At 36.9% G+C, this 18898-nt stretch overlaps 1 protein-coding gene and 1 pseudogene across 5 annotated transcripts in view; both read left to right on the top strand.

Moving 5' to 3' along the window:
• The window catches only part of DOCK8 (dedicator of cytokinesis 8), a 306811-nt gene extending 300405 nt beyond the window's left edge, over nt 1–6406 (top strand). For all 5 annotated transcript variants that reach the window (XM_074196530.1, XM_074196529.1, XM_074196534.1 and 2 more), the window contains 2 exons: nt 4126–4296; nt 5164–6406. In XM_074196530.1, the coding sequence (XP_074052631.1) occupies nt 4126–4296; nt 5164–5224 (232 nt within the window). In that variant the 3' untranslated portion in view covers nt 5225–6406. The remainder of the gene's footprint in view (nt 1–4125; nt 4297–5163) is intronic.
• Nucleotides 6407–6576: 170 nt separating this feature from the next.
• LOC141495332 (HIG1 domain family member 1A, mitochondrial pseudogene) lies at nt 6577–17760 on the top strand (annotated as a pseudogene).
• The last annotated feature ends 1138 nt before the right edge of the window (nt 17761–18898 follow it).

The following is an 18898-nucleotide window of genomic DNA, read 5'->3' as shown; positions in this document are numbered from 1 at the left end:
GAGGGTAAAAGGAGGGTAGAAGGAAAGTGTTTTTTCTCTGTCATTCATTCTTTTTTTTTTTGCTTTTTACTTTTTTTCAAGGCAATGGGATAAGTGACTTGCCCAAAGTCACACAGCTGGGTAATTATTTAAGTGTTTGAGGTCGTATTTGAACTCAGGTCCTCCTGACTTCAGGGTTGGTACTACACCACCTAGCTGCCCCCATCATTCATTCTTTCAATATCATACACACACACACACACACACACACACACACACACACACACACACACACACACCATTGACCATGTCAGCAGAGAGAAGGAACTAATAGAAGACCAGACAATAGACAATCACCTGAAAAAAGAAGCCCAGGAGAATAGACAGAGATAGATAGACAGAGACAGAGAAAGAGAAAGAGAGAGAGAGAGAGAGATGGAGAGAAACACCAACATAAATAAAGATAGCCACCCAAAGGAAGAGATAACTTCAAGGAACTGGATTTCTTTCATTAGACACTTCCATCTTTACACTGAAGGAAGGATTTCCAATAACCAGGAGTTGTGAGTTTACCCTTTGGCTACATGTGTTCTCTCTCTCTCTCTCTCTCTCTCTCTCTCTCTCTCTCTCTATATATATATATATATATATATATATATATATGCCTTTTTTTAGGTTTTTGCAAGGCAAATGGCGTTAAGTGGCTTGCCCAACAGCTGAATTATTAAGTGTCTGAGACCGATTTTGAACCCAGGTACTCCTGACTCCAGGGCCGGTGCTTTATCCACTGCGCCACCTAGCCACCCCTATATATGCCTTTCTATCATCATATTCTTCTTTAATTACACCCTTGTTCTCTGTCCCTTATGGGAAGGTGTTCCCCATCCCAGGCTTTTGAAGGAATGTTTTTATCAAGTGTTCTTCCTATACCATCTTAATAAATACCCTTTTTTAAAGGCCGATAAAGTCTGACTAAATGATTTTAAGATGAGGACTTAATGAGGAACTAGAAAACCACAACTCCTCAATGTTCCCAATAGAATCCTAAAGGGAAGAGTAGTCAACTGCCCTCTGGACCCTCAAGTCACCAATGCAAATGAGAATTTGGGAAACTGCCTTAGAGTCAGTACTATACAAGAATGATATTAAGGAAGAACATAAATTATTTTTAACAGGGTCATTAATACATAGGAATAACAATTTAGAAAATGGAAGTTACCTTAGAAGTCATCTAATCCAAACCTCTCACTCACAGAGATTCAGTAACTGAGATTCAGTAAGATTAAATGACTTGCCCATACTTGTACAGCTAGAAAATGTCTGAGGCAGAATTTGAACCCAGATCTTCTCTTGACTCCAAGTAGAGAACTATAGCCATTATTCTATGCTATGTCTTTTATTCACTATTATAAAACCTGCTGAAACATTGGTTGGCTTCATTATCACTCTTTTCCCACTAAAGAAACTAAGACTCACAAATTCAACTCTGCTATAGGTCACCTTATAAAAAGAACCACATTATCATTGACCTTGGTCTATATTGTCCCAACCGTGTCAGTATATAATTTTGGGGGGGCTACAGTTCTGGTGCTTATAGTTAACATGATGTAATTTCATACATGGCATTTGCTCATTACCGTTGAACAAGAAGCAATAAAAAAAAATAATGAGGGAGTGGTGGGAATTTCTCAGTATTCATGGACCTTTCTTTCCCACCCCATCTCCCAAACCTTTGATATATAACCTTAGGTACCCTGTAATTTCACTTCAATTAAATGTAAAATTTAAGAGATACGCAAGAATCCAGTTCTGTCAGTTTTGAAATGATAGATTAGTTAAAAGGAACAATTACTAACTCAGTAGTTCATTAGTTTAGTCATGAGACCAACATCACCATTTGCTTTCTCTATTAGAGGCCAGTTAGCTTAACTGTGTTTTGTAGCCACAAACTTTAGTAACAGTGGTATGGAAAATGTTGACCTGTTAAGGAAATGAAAAGAGAGTGTGTGTGATTATGTGACTCAGGAGAAATATATCATGACCAGGAAAATAATTCAAAATACAACTTTGTCTTCTACCCTTTGAGCTTCTACTTCGTCACCATGGTGCAACTTTTCCAGCAAGCCATAGATCAGCATTGATATCTTAATTGCCTCATCAGGTTCTTTTCTTAATCTCCATCCTCCTGGACCTTTCTGTAGCATTTGACACCATTAACTGGCACCAACTTGATCCTCTCTTCTCCTCAGGCTCCCATGACACTGGACGCTACCCTCTTGTTTCTGCCCATACTCAGCTCCTCCCTGACCCCTGAAGTGTGGACATCCCTTGAGAAAGAGTCTATCTTTGGTCTTCTCTTCTTACCTTTCACAGGCAATCTCTTCTGATTTCTTCAGTTATGCTCATGACTTCCACATTTTACCCCCCTTTTACTTCCTCCCATTCTCATTTTTTTTTAATAGACCCACTGGAATACCTCAAATTCAACATAACTAAAACAGAACTCTAAAAGCTATTTCTTCATCCCAGTTTCTCTATTGCATCAAAAACTTATTCAAGCAACTAATAGGTAGGACATAAAGATATAGAAATTAAAATGGCAACATATTCCTTACATAGAGTAAATAAGTTTCTCTTCTACTGGGCACCAGCTCTGTTAATGATAATACCCTCCTTGTGATCAATCAGGCTTGAATCCTCAAAGGCACCTTTGACTTTCCCCTTGACCTCATTCCCCATAGTCAGTGAGGTGCCACCTCCTGTGGATAGCCCAGGACCATAGAATAGTAGATATAAATCTTGATCTCAGAGACATTTTATAGATAAGGAAACTGAGACTCATGGAGGTTAACTGACTTACCCAAGGTCAAACAGCTTCATAGCTGGCAGATTCAGAATTTGAATCCATGTTCTTTCCATTGTATTATTCTGACATCTCTCTCCAGTCTTACTGCTACCATCCCATTTCAGGATCTCATTACCTCTCTCCTAGATTTTCCTGAGAGTTACCTTACTGTTCTTTCTGCCTCTGCTCTCTTCCTTCTCTATTCCATCTTTCATATGACTGCCAAAATATTCTTTCTATTGCACATATTAGATTGCATCACTCCCCTTCTTAATAACCTTCAATGACCCCTCATGATTGCTAAAATAGAAACTTTTTACTTGGTCATTGAGGTTCTTTACCCTGTGGTTTCATGTACCCTATAGCTTCACAAATTTAATAAACACTTCTCTTCATGTTCCCTATATTTAGCCAACTGGACTATGAACCAGTGCCATACACACACACACACACACACACACACACACACACACACACAGAGTAAGCTCCACATGAGAGGGTAGAGACTTTTATTTTTTCCAAAACAATCCCTTCCAGCTCTAAAATGATCCCATTATCTCTGTACCCCCAGTACCTTCCATAGAGTCTTGTGTACAGTAGGTACTACATCAATGCTTGATGCATTTAATTGAATCATAAAAAGAGAGTTAAAAGAGACTTTAAAGTTCATCTCATCAAATGTTTGCATTGTGCAAATGAGGAAATGAAAGCATAGACTTGCCCAAAATTAGTTAAGTATGAAGTGGCAAAGCCAGAATTCAGACCCAGAAATCTGTCATTTAATTTTGACCTTAAATTTATATTTAAAGCTGTGAAACTAGGTGATATCCATATTCTTTGAATTTAGTTGGATTAAACTGAAGTATTGTTTAGTCATTTTCAGTTGTGTCTACTACTTCATGACCCCATTTGGAGTTTTCTTGGCTGAGATATTGGAGTGGTTTGTCATTTCCTTCTCCAGCTCATTTTATAGATAAGGAAACTGAGGCAACTACAACCAGTTAGTGTCTGAGGTCAGATTTGAACTCTGGTCTTCCTGACTTCAGGGCCAGTACTCGAACCATTGCACATCCTAGCTGTCCCTAACCTGAAGTAAAGAAATCTAATCACTCTATTTCCATCTGTAACTCAGCTAATCTTATGAACTGAACCAGTGTCTAGTTGACCCACTCACAAGTCTCAGAATCACCAGGAACTATTTGTGCTTCTGTGGTTGCCTTTTGCTCCTGGATTAACTTGCACCTTTCCATCATGAAGCAAACAGACATCTCTTGATCCATTTGGCTGTTTTCTGTGCTCAGGTGTGGCGAGGCAGTGGAGAAAAACAAACGTCTTATTACTTCAGACCAGAGAGAATATCAGCAGGAGCTCAAGAAGAACTATAGCAAACTAAAAGAAAATCTCAGACCCATGATCGAGCGGAAGATCCCTGAACTTTACAAGCCAATATTCCGAGTTCAAAGCGAGAAAAGGTAACAAAAAGGCAAGATATAAAAATGGAACCTCTATGCCCTTTTTAACATTCCATCCAATTAAGCTATTTGTGAGTCCTCACATGTGAGATTGCATCTCCTACCTCCACTCGTTTGCCAAGCTGTGTCCCATGCATTCCTACCTTTTAGAACCCCTAAGTACTACAAGGATCAGGTCAAGTGCTGTTAACCATGGGACACCTCTTCTGTTCCCTTTAGTTCTCACTGTTTTCTCCCATCTCAAATTATGGATAAAGTGAGGATACATTGGGATAGATTAAAAGGAAATAATTAAAACAAAAGACAAATAATTAATAAAAGGAAATAATTATAACAAAAGGCAAAAATAGAACTTTGAAAAAAACCAAAGCAAAAGTTCTCTTATAGACTTTCATTCTGCCTTTCAAACCCCAACACCTAACAGAGTATCTTGCATACAGTAGGACTTAATAAATGTTTATCAGATTGGATTTTGGAAATAAGAAACCTCTCCCTCTCATCCTGGGAAAGACATTATTAATTCCACTTTCTGAATGGCCTTGCGCTAGGGTATTATAAGTAGCAACGATTCACAAAAATGACATAAAAAGAACCTAGAAGTTGGTTAAGTTAGAATAATGGATCCACTCTGCATGGAACCTCACCATGCCCTTCTCTTTGCCCCTTCTGGTGCTTTTATATTGACCTCCAACCCATGATCTTCCCCAAGCCCTGCATTTTTTTGGCACAGCATGAGGTGAGGACAGCCTGCCACACTTACTTCTCCATGATTAATATGCTTCCCACAGTATGCTTCCTCCTCCCCTTTCTTTCAAAGACTGATGGATCTTTCTCACCTCACTTTTTTTTGTCTCTTCTGAATTTCAGGAACTCCTTCCACAGATCTAGTTTCAGGAAATGTGAAACTCAGTTGTCACAGGGCCCCTAAGTAAAAACTGCCTTCACCTATACAGACTGAAGCCAGGAGACCCAGAAGAACATTCCAAAGTTTTGTTAAAAAAGAAAAAAAATGACATTCTTCACTCACAGCAGTCCATGCAACCCCAGGAAGCCTCAGGAAAACGAATGTACAACAACACCCAAGGGAAAATTGGAACTTCTACCACAACTGCCCTGATCTGATTTTGGTGGGTGGGGAGAATGAGAGCCAGAGAGAGAGAGAGAGAGAGAGAGAGAGAGAGAGAGAGAATCAGCATGAACTTCTTGTGTATTTACGAACCATGTTTTTTGGTAGGAGTGTGCAAAGCAAGGCATTTAAAAAAAAATCATTTCCCTGCTGAATGGCCAATCACTGTTTACTCAGAGGGACAACTTCCTCTGCCTTCCCTTTGGGTTTGCTTGGATAAGTTCAAATTATCTGAAGCAAGATGGAAAATGTTGATGGCATTCTTATTTAGAGTAAATATCAGGGTGGCTAGGTGGCACAGTGGATGGAGCACTGGCCTTGAAGTCAGGAGTACCTGAGTTCAAATCTGACCTCAGACACTTAATAATTACCTAGCTGTGTGGCCTTGGGCAAGCCACTTAACCCCATTGCCTTGAAAAACTAAAAAAACTAAAAATAAAAAAATGAAAAAGTAGAGTAAATATCACTTCTCTCTCTATGGGGTGGAGTAGACAGAAACCCTTTCAGTAGATATATATAGAGAAAACAAATCTCTCATTTCAAGTCTGAAAATTCCAATAGTCAGTCATTTAGGAATAAACTACTCAGAAAATTTGTCTGGAGGTTAGCTATGGATTTGTTTCATTGCACAATTTCATTTTACTTAATTATATTATGATGTTAAGTTAAATTAGCATCATGTTTTTTTAAAGAAATGCATTCTGAGCACTGATTTATAAGAAATATATGGTACTCAGTAGCTAAGAAATAGGTAGTCCATAGACAGACATTCACCCAAAACAATTTACCCTGTATGGCTTTTCCTTTTTTGTTTTCTCTTTGGGACCACATTTTATGTTCTGCCCCAACTCCCAGTTTAGGAAATTGTTTCCTCTTTCACAATATATGTGCATCTATACCATAAAAGACTGCAGCTCTCAGTTCTGCCAGCTTTGAGAAGTTTTTTTTTAGGTGAATGAGAACAAAGTTTTAAAATTTAAATTATATATTTTGAGTGATCATTTTGAACTGTTATCATATATGTAACCAGAATTTTGGGTATTTTTTATTTAAAAATAAAACTGATTTTCATTGTAAAAGTAGTAATACTGACATCTTTCAATTTTCTAATTTCTAAAAATATTCAGAAAAGAGGATAGCACAGAAACAGACATGTGGCTTTTCTCCTAAGCTATAGGAGAGCTCCTGGTCTTCATTACCTAAATATGCAAATAATATTCTAATATTATATATATATGTTAAATATATTCTAAATATTAATAAAGTTTTTTGCAAAATTGTGGATAGGATTAGAAAGATTTAAGTTTGAATTCTGCCTTTGACACTTGCAATCTATGTGACACTAGCAAATCACTTAATCTCTCAGATCCCTAAGTTTCACTTAAAGACCACAGTCAGTCCTGCTGTAAGACCCCATCTGTTCTCAGAAATCATTTTGCTATGAAAAATCACATAATAAAAACCAAAAAATTAAGGTAAAAATGGAATTGGAGACACAAAACTTCCAGCTATAGTCATTTATTTTCATGGAATAGTCTCCAGTGGTCTACAACATGGATTTCTTTATGCCTATTGCTTGAGAGAGATCATAGCTTCTCTAATTTCTTTCAAAACATTTTATCATTTAAAACTTCACAATACTTTGCTTTTGCATAGACTACTTGGCATTTTTATAATCAGGATATCTTAAGATGTTTGGAATGTTGAACAAGTTTTTTTTTTTCCTATAGAAAAGTTCACAAAAGTGGTGGGGGGAAAATAACAAACCACAACATTGTAGAATAATGCACGTAGTGAACTGGGGTACCTGGTAGATTTTTGAAATGTGTGCATTTGTTCCACATTCTTATTGTTTTTCTCATCTATGGAATCATATGTTAGCAAACATGAAATTTATATTATGCTCAAATTCCTCCTTAAAATAGGAATTATTTTTGGAACAAATTTGTATTTTAAAAATGAATGTTGGGGCAGCTAGGTGGCTCAGTGAATAGAGCACCGGCCTTGGAGTCAGGAGTACCTGATTCAAATCCGAGCTCAGACACTTAATAATTACCTAGCCGTGTGGCCTTGGGCAAGCCACTTAAATCCATTGCCTTGAAAAAAAATCTAAAAAAAATGAATGTTATGGCAGCATTTAACTATATAAATTGAAAAAACAATGACTGTTAGGAGTTCCTTCAAGAGGAGGGTTCAGTGGAATCTGGTGGAGTCAAAGTTTAGGATAAAAAAAGATAAACTTAAGAGGACTTTCAGGTTTTTTTTTGTTCTAGAGGGCTTTTTATTTATGCTCTATGTAAATATAGACATGCCATAACTATATTCAATGTGTGTAAAAAGTATGTACATGAATAAATTCATTCATATATATATATATATATATATATATACATTTAGTGATTAGAATGAGTATATTTTTCAGTATCATAAAAATTAGAATCTTTAGAATCAATTCCCATTGAAATTGGAAAGACTTCAGAGGTTCAACCCATACCTGAAAGTAAAAATCCTCACTCCAATATCCCTGACCACTAACCTGACGTCTCTCACTGGAAGATAGACAACTGCTGACAAAGAACTCATTGTCTCCCAAGTTAGCCCAGGCTCCTTTTGAGATGATGTAATTGTTAAGGCAGTCTATCCCTATCTGCTTACAAGTATCTCTATTCTAGGACTGAACAAAGCAAATAATCTCCCTCTTTCATAGAAAAGTGATTCTTTTATCCCTTTAAACATACAAAAATATAATTTTAACCATTTGATAGAGCTATCTTTCTAAAATGGATTTTATGCTTCTCTGTCTTTGAAATTTTTCCTTGATGCTAATGGAATAATTCTAAATGACCAGAGATGGCTATGGAATTTTTCTGTTGTTTTTTAAAACAATTTTTCTTTCCCATCCCTCATTGCCAGGTTGTCACCTGTCTCTTCTTATAGCTATCACAGCAACAAATTCTATCAGTATCTAGTCCTACCTACTTCTAATAATTTGCTATATATAATATGGTGTGGACTGGAAAACAAATAAACTTGTTAAGATACAGTCTAGAGTAAGAGTAAGTAGGTTCTAAGTGAGGGTCTATGGTGTTTTACCATGAATAAACTCAGTGATATTATTTTGATGACTCAGAGGATCTTTTGGATCATTTTTAGGTTCTTGTTTAAAGCTGCTAAATAAATGATCTACACACAAGTCTATACTACTGTATATATTTAAATTGTAATATGGGCATTAGTCTTTTGAAAATGCATTTAGAGATCATTACTTATTAGAGAAATGCAAATTAAAGCTGCTCTGAGGTACTACCTCACACCTCTCAGCCTGGCAAATATGACCAGAAAGGATAATGATCATTGTTGGAAGGGTTGTGGGAAATCTGGGATGCTATTACACTGTTGGTGGAGCTGCGAACTCATCCAAACCTTTCCGGAGAGCAATTTGGAACTACACCCAAAGGGCAACAAAAATGTGAATGCCCTTTGATCCAGTAATACCACTACTGGGCCTATACCTTGAAGAGATGATGAAAAAAGGGTAAAAACATCACTTGTACAAAAATATTCATAGCAGCCCTGTTTGTGGTGGCAAAAAATTGGAAATCAAGTAAATGTCCTTCAATTGGGAATTGGCTTAGCAAACTGTGGTATATGTATGTCATGGAACACTATTATTCTATTAGAAACCAGGAGGGATGGGAATTCAGGGAAGCCTGGAGGGATTTGCATGAACTGATGCTGAGTGAGATGAGCAGAACCAGAAAAACATTGTACATCCTAATAGCAACATGGGGGTGATGTTCAACCTTGATGGACTTGCTCATTCCATCAGTGCAACAATCAGGGACAATTTGGGACTGTCTGCAGTGGAGAATACCATCTGTATCCAGAGAAAGAACTCTGGAGTTTGAACAAAGACCAAGGACTAATAACCTTTAATTTAGGAAAAAAACCGATTGTCTGGTGGTTCTATCTCTCATACTTTATGTTTCTTCCTTTTTTTTAGGTTTTTGCAAGGCAAATGAGGTTAAGTGGCTTGCCCAAGGCCACATAGCTAGGTAATTATTAAGTGCCTGAGACTGGATTTGAACCCAGGTACTCCTCACTCCAGGGCTGGCGCTTTATCCACTGTGCCACCTAGCCACCCCTTATGTTTCTTCCTTAAGGATATGATTTCTCTCTCATCGTGTTCAATTTGTATCAATGTATACCATGGAAACAATGTAAAGACTGGCAAATTGCCTTCTTTGGGGGCTGGAGGGAGGGAAGTAAGATTAGGGGAAAATTATAAAATTCAAAATCTTTATAATTTAAAAAAAGAAAATGCATTTAGAGGCATCAAAGAGGTATTTAGTTATACAGTACCAAGACAGTGGGGAGATGAGGGCACATCTCTTGATCTTTGATTTCCCAGACAGTTCCTAGGAAAATGTATTTAATTTAGAAGATCCTAGTATTTTTTAAAACTTGAATATATTATTGCTTTTAAGATCACAGACTTAGAACTGGAAAGGTCGTCTTGTCCAATTCTCCCTCCATTTCCCATTTTGGAATTGAGAAAAACTGAAGACCAAAGTAAAGATAATGGGACAAAGCACAGATTGGAACTCAGATCTTAGTCTTTCCACTGTGACATGCCTTGATTGTCATCACAACATCCTGTAAAACAATCTTCAGTAATTGTTCTATCACACTCATCCCCAAAATATCCCTTGCCACTACCTTTAAGAATTTCAGGAAAGCAAATTGCTTTGGTTGAACTTGGAGGACATTTTGACTTCCAACATTGCTTTAAATGCCACATGTTATACTGACAGGGCAATTGCACCTTTGCCTTTATTCTTAGACACTAGCCTTTATTGTTATTATTTGCATTTTTACATTTCCCATCACTATTCAAGATAGCTCAATTAAAATGATATGCAATTTAAAAATCCCAATGGTAAGTGATTCCTTGATAGTGCAATCAACCTCCTGAGTGGAGTTTCCATCCTAACACAGAGATGGCTGTGTTCCCAGCAAATTCCAGTCTTGCCCCAATCTGATCTACACCAAACTGCCCAGGGTTCTTTTTTTATCTCTCTGCACCCTAGAATAAATTTCAAGGAAATGTCTAAAAGGAAAGAGAGTGAATAAAGGAACTCAAAATATAATATGACTATTAACCTGATTTTTTTTATCTCTTTCAAGTCAGAAAAGTTATGAAATAAAGAACACACAGAAATCCATCAAAAATACAAATACATGGCACTCCTCTTTACTTGCTTCCCTTCCTCCTCTGTTGTCTTCTCTACTCCCCTCCTTTACCCTCTCCTCTTTTCTCCTCTCTCCTCTCCCTTCCATTCTTTCTGATCACATAGAGTATCACATCCTTACCTGGAATTCAGCTCTCAAACTCAGGAACCATCAGATTTAGACTTATCTTTACAGATTTGGAAATATCCATTTCCCAGAAACACTCATCATTGGCATATGTTCAAAAAAAGGAAATGGAAAGGCAGACAAAAGCAATCTGGAACTGAATAGTGCAAGAAACCCCAGTTTCAGGATCACCTGGGCAAGCACATGCCTCACTGTCATCACTTTTATTGTAAGTAACCAATGATACTCTAGTATGGAAATTTAAGGAAGAGAAAGTTCCAAATAAAGTCCCAAGGAGCAATTATTTCACAAATAGGCCGGGGAGGTGGGTGGCGAAGCAGAAGCCGGCGCCTGCCTGAGCCGCCCGTTGGGTGCTCTCTCCATCCTGTTCTGAAAGCTTTTCCAACCAGCTACCATGTCAACAGACAGTGATGTTTCCCTTTCCTTTTATGATAAGACTTCAGGATCAAAACTTGCCCAAAAAGCCAAAGAGGCACCATTTGTCCCAATTGGAATAGCAGGCTTTGCAGCTATTGTTGCATATGGATTATACAGACTGAAGAGCAGAGGGAATACTAAAATGTCTGTCCACCTGATTCACATGCATGTGGGAGCCCAAGGCTTTGTAGTAGGAGCAATGACTGTTGGTATGTTGTACTCCATGTACCGGGAATACTGAGCAAAACCCAAACCTTAAGAGGAAAGATGCTGTCTTCGTGCTGATGGTGTTTTATAGAGCTAGATATCTCACATTGAGGTTATGTTTAAAAAAAATCATCTAGGGGTACACAGTTCTAAAAAGCAACACATATCAGACATAATCATGATATTTAAGATTGGATTTTTTTCAAGGAAGTTTTAGTTTCCCAGGTGATTCAAGGTATACTGATTGGTATCCAAAAGTTAATTAGGGGAGCAGAGTTAATACAAAAGAACTGGTCATTGAAACTTACTTGGGTGAAAAATTATTGATATTTCTCAAATCTTAAACATTAATGACTAAAAAAATTAGAGACCCAAGATTCAATTTTGGTTTAAGATGGGGCATATTTTGGGATATAATATGGGAATCTGCTTTAAAATAATTCAGGAAGCATTTACCTCCTTTTCTTGTAGAAATGTGTAACTTAAGTCTAGGTCTGCTTGGCTTTGACTAGGGCCAAAAGAACATTTGTAAGAAAAACATGAAACAAAATATTATGACAAGTTTTCCTCTCTACCTTCATCATAGAAAACTTGTTTATGTTTAAGATGAGCCTTGAACAGTTGTTAACCAGGCTACTTAACATAGTAGTATTTATTATAAAGTTAGTAAAAGATGAGAGACTTACTACTGTTTTTTTAAATGCCATCTGTTTTATATGTATTTGAAGTGCTTGTTCAGCAGTAAAGCTAGAAATTTAAAATGTGTGCAATATTGTTTTCTAGAAGAGTCATGTCCAAGTGAAAAATATATTTTAAGAGTTGATGGTTTATCACAATATAAGACTAATGTGAGCATTCTTCTTACACAAATGTTGACCTATTTAATGCTTTGTTACATTTGTGGAATTGTGATATTTAAGATGAATTTACATTCCATGGTAATAACATGGTACTGATATTATTAAATAAAATGAACACAAAAAAAAAATCATTTCACAAATAACTTCTAGACCAGAGAAAAGAATGGCTCTTCCAATAAGAAGCCATCCTCCTGAGCATCAATCAACTAATCAGGAGGCAGCTTAATCACTAGAGATCAACTATCAGAAATCAGTGTATCCCCATCAAATAGCCATAAATAGTGAATGTCCCATAGGAACCCAGGACACATTCAGCTCCATGGAAGATGCTCTCTTCTAAGTCCATACTTTGAAACCTTAGTAAGTTGATTCAGGGGAGGAAGGGGACTAAAACTGATCAAAAGTCTCCTGATCAATCCTATTTTATTATGTTTCCTTTCCTGGAGTCAGAAAGACCTAACTTCAAATCCAGTCTCTGACCTCAGACACTAGCTGTGTGATCCTGGGCAAATCACTTAACCACTTTTACCTCAGGTTCCTCATCTATAAAATGCAGTTGATAATAATAGTACCCACCTTCTAGGGCTGATGTAAGGATCAAATATTATTTGTAAAGTACTTTACAAACCTTTAAAGTTCTAGATAAATGCTTGCTATTATTATGTTGTTGCTGTTGTTTAGTTAATTAATCATACCTGACTCTTTTGGGGTTTTCTTGACAGAGATACTGAAGTAGTTGGCCATTTCCTTCTCAAGTTCGTTTATAGATGAGGAAATTGAGCAGAGTTAAGTGACTTGCTGAGGATCACACAGCTAGTAAGTGTCTGAGAACAGATTTGAACTCAGGTCTTCCTTACTCCAGACAATTCCCTATCCCTTATGCCATCTGCACTAATATTATATTATGTACTGATGTTATAAAGTAGAACTTATCTAAGAAGTTGAGTACACTTTTTGTAAAATAAAGGAAAATGTTTTAAGACCTAGTTAGAAATGCTCTTTTGTTAGAGATATTGAACCCCAATAATCCAGAGTAAAGTGAATTACTTTGTAAATACATTTACAGTAGCAGCCAACTCCTCTCAGGAGTAAAATTTGCCAACTGACTTCCCTTAGGCAATACCAGTCAACCAAAGGGAATGACTTTCACTCACTGTAGACTTTACCTAGATTTGAACTATGATGTAGAATGAAAAGCTTTAGTCTCCAGTCCAGTCCTTATCCTTTCAGCCATCCTAGTCCTTATCCTCATTCCCTTTCAGACAAGTCTGAATCAGCTCACTTACAGAGCCTAAACCTGAGTTGGCCTCTAATTTTTCAGTCTTGGAAATGTAACCTGATTAAAAATGGAAAGCCTTGTGTTTCTCTTGCAGCACAATATAGCACTGTCTAGAAATATTTAGATAGCCAACCATGTTTCATAATTCCTAAAGTAACTGACATGGTCCAGTACAACTTTATGGAACATTGTCTTGTTTTCATTAGTATAGTTTTGAAGAAAGCAATCATTGTTTACTTTTAGATCTGGGGTGTCATTTTGATAGCTACCTGCATTTTACCCATTTTGAAAGGCAGCATGAATTTGGTTGCTGGTGTTAAAGTCAAAAGGATGATTTTTTGAGAACAAATCCTGATACTAATTGTGTGACCTTGGGTGAATCACCTCACCTCATTTTCCTCACCTGAAAAATGAGGAAAATAGAATACAAATTACCTCAGAGGGTTGCTGTGAAGAAGGCACCTTGCAAAGCCCCATAAGAAATGGATTGTTATTTTCCCACTACTTTAAAACATTGAAAATCAGGAGTATTTGACATCAGGGAATCTTTTTATGTTGTTGCTATTTTTGGTCTAGACAGGTGATTTCATTAGTGATGGAATTCTTTTGTTGTATAACTTGGAGAAGATAGCATGATATGAGGAAAGCATAGACTTTATCAGAAGACCTGAATTCAGATTTGCTTCTGACATTTACCTATGCAACTTTGGATGAATCAATTAAACTTGAACTTTAGTTTCCCCATCTGTTAAAATGAGAGGATTAGAAGAGATGGTTTCTGATTGCACTTCCAACTTGAAATCTGTGATCCTATAATTGAAATCTCATATAGCTGCCTAGAGCACTGAAAAATTAAGTGACTTGTCCAAGGTCACACTGCCAATATCTACCAAAGGCAGACTTTAAATATATCTCCCTGATTCTGAGGTCAACTTTTTATCCACTCTACTTCACTGCCTCATCATTAGGTTTTAATGAGAGTTGATGGGAAAATTATTTTTTTCCCAACAAAATGTTTCCTCTATGGAATGATCAAAAAAAAAAGTGGGGATTGACAAACAATACCAAAACAAGAGCAGGGCTCTCAGTTATATTGTAACTCTAAATAATATCCTAGATTGTCCCAGAGAAGGACATGTCTTGCTTCATTTGAAGGTCATTAGAGCAATGCCAGACAACTTCAGCAAATTAAAACCTATTATCAAGGTGTGGAAAAGTTCCCAGATTGTAAGCTATACTTGTAAGTCTAACCAGAAAAAGATAGACATTGCCTGAATTTAGAGAGCAATTCTTTCTAAAGACCCTCATCTTAGTAAATCTTTCATCAGACTGAAAGCTTTGTTTACATCCCTTAAACATTTAAAAAAAAATTTTAACCTTAAAATATAACCAATTGAGGTGGCTAGGTGGTGCAGTGGATAGAGCACCAGCCCTGGAGTCAGGAGTACCTGAGTTCAAATCCGACCTCAGACGCTGTGTGGCCTTGGGCAAGCCATTTAACCCCATTGCCTTGGCAAAAAAAAAATCTAAAAAAAAAAAATATATATATATGTATATAACCAAGGTGTTTAGCTTATTCATTTGTGTAAGGAGATGCACTCACGAACAAGCAACCAGCACTACTATTCACTCAACACACATTTATTAAGAGCTTACTATGTGCCAACTCTAGCCTAGGAGACAGAAGGTCTGTGTTCTAGCCTGGATTCCAAGGCAACTAGGTGACAAAGTAGAAGGAATATCAAGGCTGGAGTCAGGTAGAACAGCCTCAGACACTTACTAGTCATGTTACCTTGAGCAAGTTGCTTAAACTTGTTTGCCTTGGTTTCTTAATCTGTAAAATGAGCTGGAAAAATGGCCAAGAAAACACCCAAAAGGGTCATAGTTAGAGATGACCGAAATGACTGAACACCAACAACAGTCTGACATGTTGGTCACTGAAATTTCCTAGGTTTTGATTTCCTCATATGTAAAATCAAGGAGATAGACCAAATAACATCTTAAGTATCCTTCTGTCTTAATAAATCATAAGAATTTTTAATGGGGGGGAAAGTAGAGGAAACAGTCCTACAATAAAGCAGAAGCTCTCTTTTATAGAAAAAAATCTAGGGGAAAAAAATTTGTGGTTGTGAATTTTTAAATTATAGGTCCAGCTCCTTAATTTCCTTCAAGGTTCATTTGAGATGCTACTATCTAGATGAAGTTGCCACAATTGGACTCCCCAGATGACATTCTTCTCAAATTACCTCAGATCTGTTTAGTATAAATGTTGCTTTTCCTTCTCTCCACCTCTGAACTGTAAATTCCTTGAAAGCACAAATTATTTTACTTTTCTCCTTGTGTCCTCAGAGCCTAACACAGTACTTGGCACATCACTGACATTTAAGAAATGCTTATTGATTAATAGAATGATCCATACTGTAAATTTCTTAGCCTCTCTATGATTTAGTTTCCCTAACTGTAAAATAAGAAATTAGAAGAAATGATCTCTAAAGTCCCTTTTAGTTCTGTTGTTCCCAACACTCATTTTTCAACACCTCAAGTGATCTCCAATTAATTCAAATTTTATATTAATAAATTGTTGCTCTTCTTATTCTAATTCCTCCTCCAGAAAAGACAAGTAAATTTTTACTTTCCTATGATTCAAAAAAGCATTTACCACTTAATTCTTTGGAGAAGGGCAAGGAAGAGCTGGAGTAAACTAAAAATCAATAAAGTGTTCCAACTCCAGGAAGAGCAGAAGTTTCTCATGCCATGCATTTACTATTGGCAATATGACCAAAATCAGGCTAAGGGAACTGGGCTTCCAGGAGGTCATTTGACCTCATGTGAGGGACATTCTTGATCTATTTTGCTTAGGATGATCAACCAGTTGGTAGTTGATAAGAGTCAAATGGTGAAAGTAGAAGGGGGAAAGTGAACTGAACCTGGGGGATCCTACAGCCTTCATCCACTCAGCTTTCATCACTTTTATTTAGCTATTATTCTCTCCTGTGGAACCTGTTTCTAGCTCATTCCACTTGAAGGCAAATATGTGGATTCCTACAGCCCACGTGTACCTCAAGGAGCCTGTCAGGGCTCCCTGAGGGTGTCTCTTGGTATTAAAGCCCACAAACTTCCCACTTGAAACAAAGCCACAGGGTGGCAATTTTCCCAGTTAATGATATGGAAGAGAGATTTTGGCAGCCATGACAGGCCTACCATAATTAAATTGAGGTTGCTTGCTTCAGAAGTTGGGGAGTTTGCCTGAAGTCTGGAGCTCACTACTACTGCTCCAACTTGGTAGTACTGGCTTTTGAAATCTCTAGATAGATATTAAGTAGAGATTATGAAATAGATTCAGAGAGGATTTCCCTATAATGGGACCCAATCATTGACTAATGTGTATTTCAAACTGAGATGAACTAAATGTGTTCTCAATTCACCTGGACTGCTCTAAATCATGGTTTTAATTATAGGATTCAGAGCTATCATGTATTCCCAACTACCATTTTACAAGAGAAGTAAACAGAGGAATAGTGATTTGTCTAGTCCCACAAGTACCAAGTAGTCAATTAAACTTGAAATCATTCACTTCAACTGTATCAAACTCATCATTGATGGCTGTTAATGGATAGATACATGATTAGAAAAATGAAAAGTCATCTTGATTTTTACCTGTTTCCAGATTTTTATTTACATTACAGACAAGTGAAAGGATAGTTCATAGATTTCCCTTTAGGGTATCAAATGGAAAAGATGGTAGAGCTGACCTTAATCATGTCCCCAGAGATAACAAGAAACTATCATATCTTGGGAAGCCAGGTCATTTCAACTTGTGATATTTGTGCTAAGAGTAGGCAAACAGATCACCAATATCCATTGAAGAAGAAATTCTGGATAAAATTCTTCTTGTAGCCCTTTCAGTTGTGGTGTCACACCCAGCTACACTACCTTTAGCTATTCCAAGTTAAAAGGATGTTTGAAGTCAGTATCTACTAAAAATTATAGCTTATGAGCCTCTATGTAGGGTTCTCTTTTACCAAACTAACCAGAAAGTCCAAAGCAAAAGATGCTTAATTAAACAGCATAGCAAAATAAGGGAAGTGATAAAAACAAGAGAATTCATCTCATTTAGCTCTATATCTATTATTATAGATATATACTTTCTTGTAGCTTTCACCTCACCATGTAAACATAGCCAGGGATTATATATATATATATTGAAGAAAACATGCAAAAAGAATAATATGACCAGGATGACACATATACAAGACAACACATATATCAAAAACAAATGGAGAGAAATTTATCCAGAGGCAAGGTAGCTCACTTTCATGCATCACCACTTAAAGCTTTCTCTGCCTTTGATATGACTCTATGCTCCCCAAAGAGTTGCCAAAGCTGGTCTAGGGAGTTATATATAGGCTGCTTTCTCCACAGCTTCAGCTGCTGAGGTCCTCTTCTGCCATTTTTTCTCTATTGTACTACCACCTGTAAGTGCCTCTGCTGAGCTCACTCATGAGCTTCCTAAGGTTCAAAGAAGATAGTGGATGTAAATCATTCTGCAAACCTTAAAGATCTATATAAATGTCAGTATTATTGCTGCAGTTGTCATTGTTATAGTCACCCCTAGTGACTCTACTATAGTGATGGCTTCATTCTCTGAGTCTTCTTTTCCACTCCTATTGAGCTCAAAGAATGTGAAAGATCAATTCAAAAATTTGCTGGTAAATGGTTAACAAACTGGGGGGGTGGGAATGTATGGATGCATTTTAAATTTTAATCTACATTGTATTTGTTATTCAGTCATGTCTGACTCTTCATGACTTATTTGGAGTTTTCTTGAAAAAGATACTAGAGTGGTTTACCATTTCCTTCTCCAACTCATTTTGCAGATGAGGAAACGGAAGTAAACAGGGTTAAGTGACTTACCCAGAGTCACATAGCTAGTATCTGAGGTAAAATTTGAACTCAGATCTTCCAGACTCCAGACCATGTTTTATCCACTGAACCATCTAGTTGCCTAATTTACATTATTAACACTATATTAAGTCTAGACAATAAATTAAAGATAAATCAAACTTTAATTTGTATCTTATTTCAGAGATGTAAATGCTCCCACTGAAAACAATCAGTTATAATTACTAATTACAATTATCTTCAGCACACCCTTGATCCCTGCTAGGACTGTCATTTGCTTGTTCACCACTGAATTGGATATTGGACATTCTCCATAAAGAGTTTCAGCTCTTTTGTGATTCAGATTCACATCCATCAAGTTGGAGGAACCCTTAGACATTACCTTTTTTTTAACTGGTTCTTTTTTTCTGACTTAGTTGCCACTCTTTGGAT

The sequence above is a fragment of the Macrotis lagotis genome, chromosome 8 (genome assembly GCF_037893015.1).
Source record: "Macrotis lagotis isolate mMagLag1 chromosome 8, bilby.v1.9.chrom.fasta, whole genome shotgun sequence".
NCBI lineage: Eukaryota > Metazoa > Chordata > Mammalia > Peramelemorphia > Peramelidae > Macrotis > Macrotis lagotis.
Note: the sequence above shows the minus strand (reverse complement) of the source record. Positions and strands in the feature narration are given on the sequence as shown.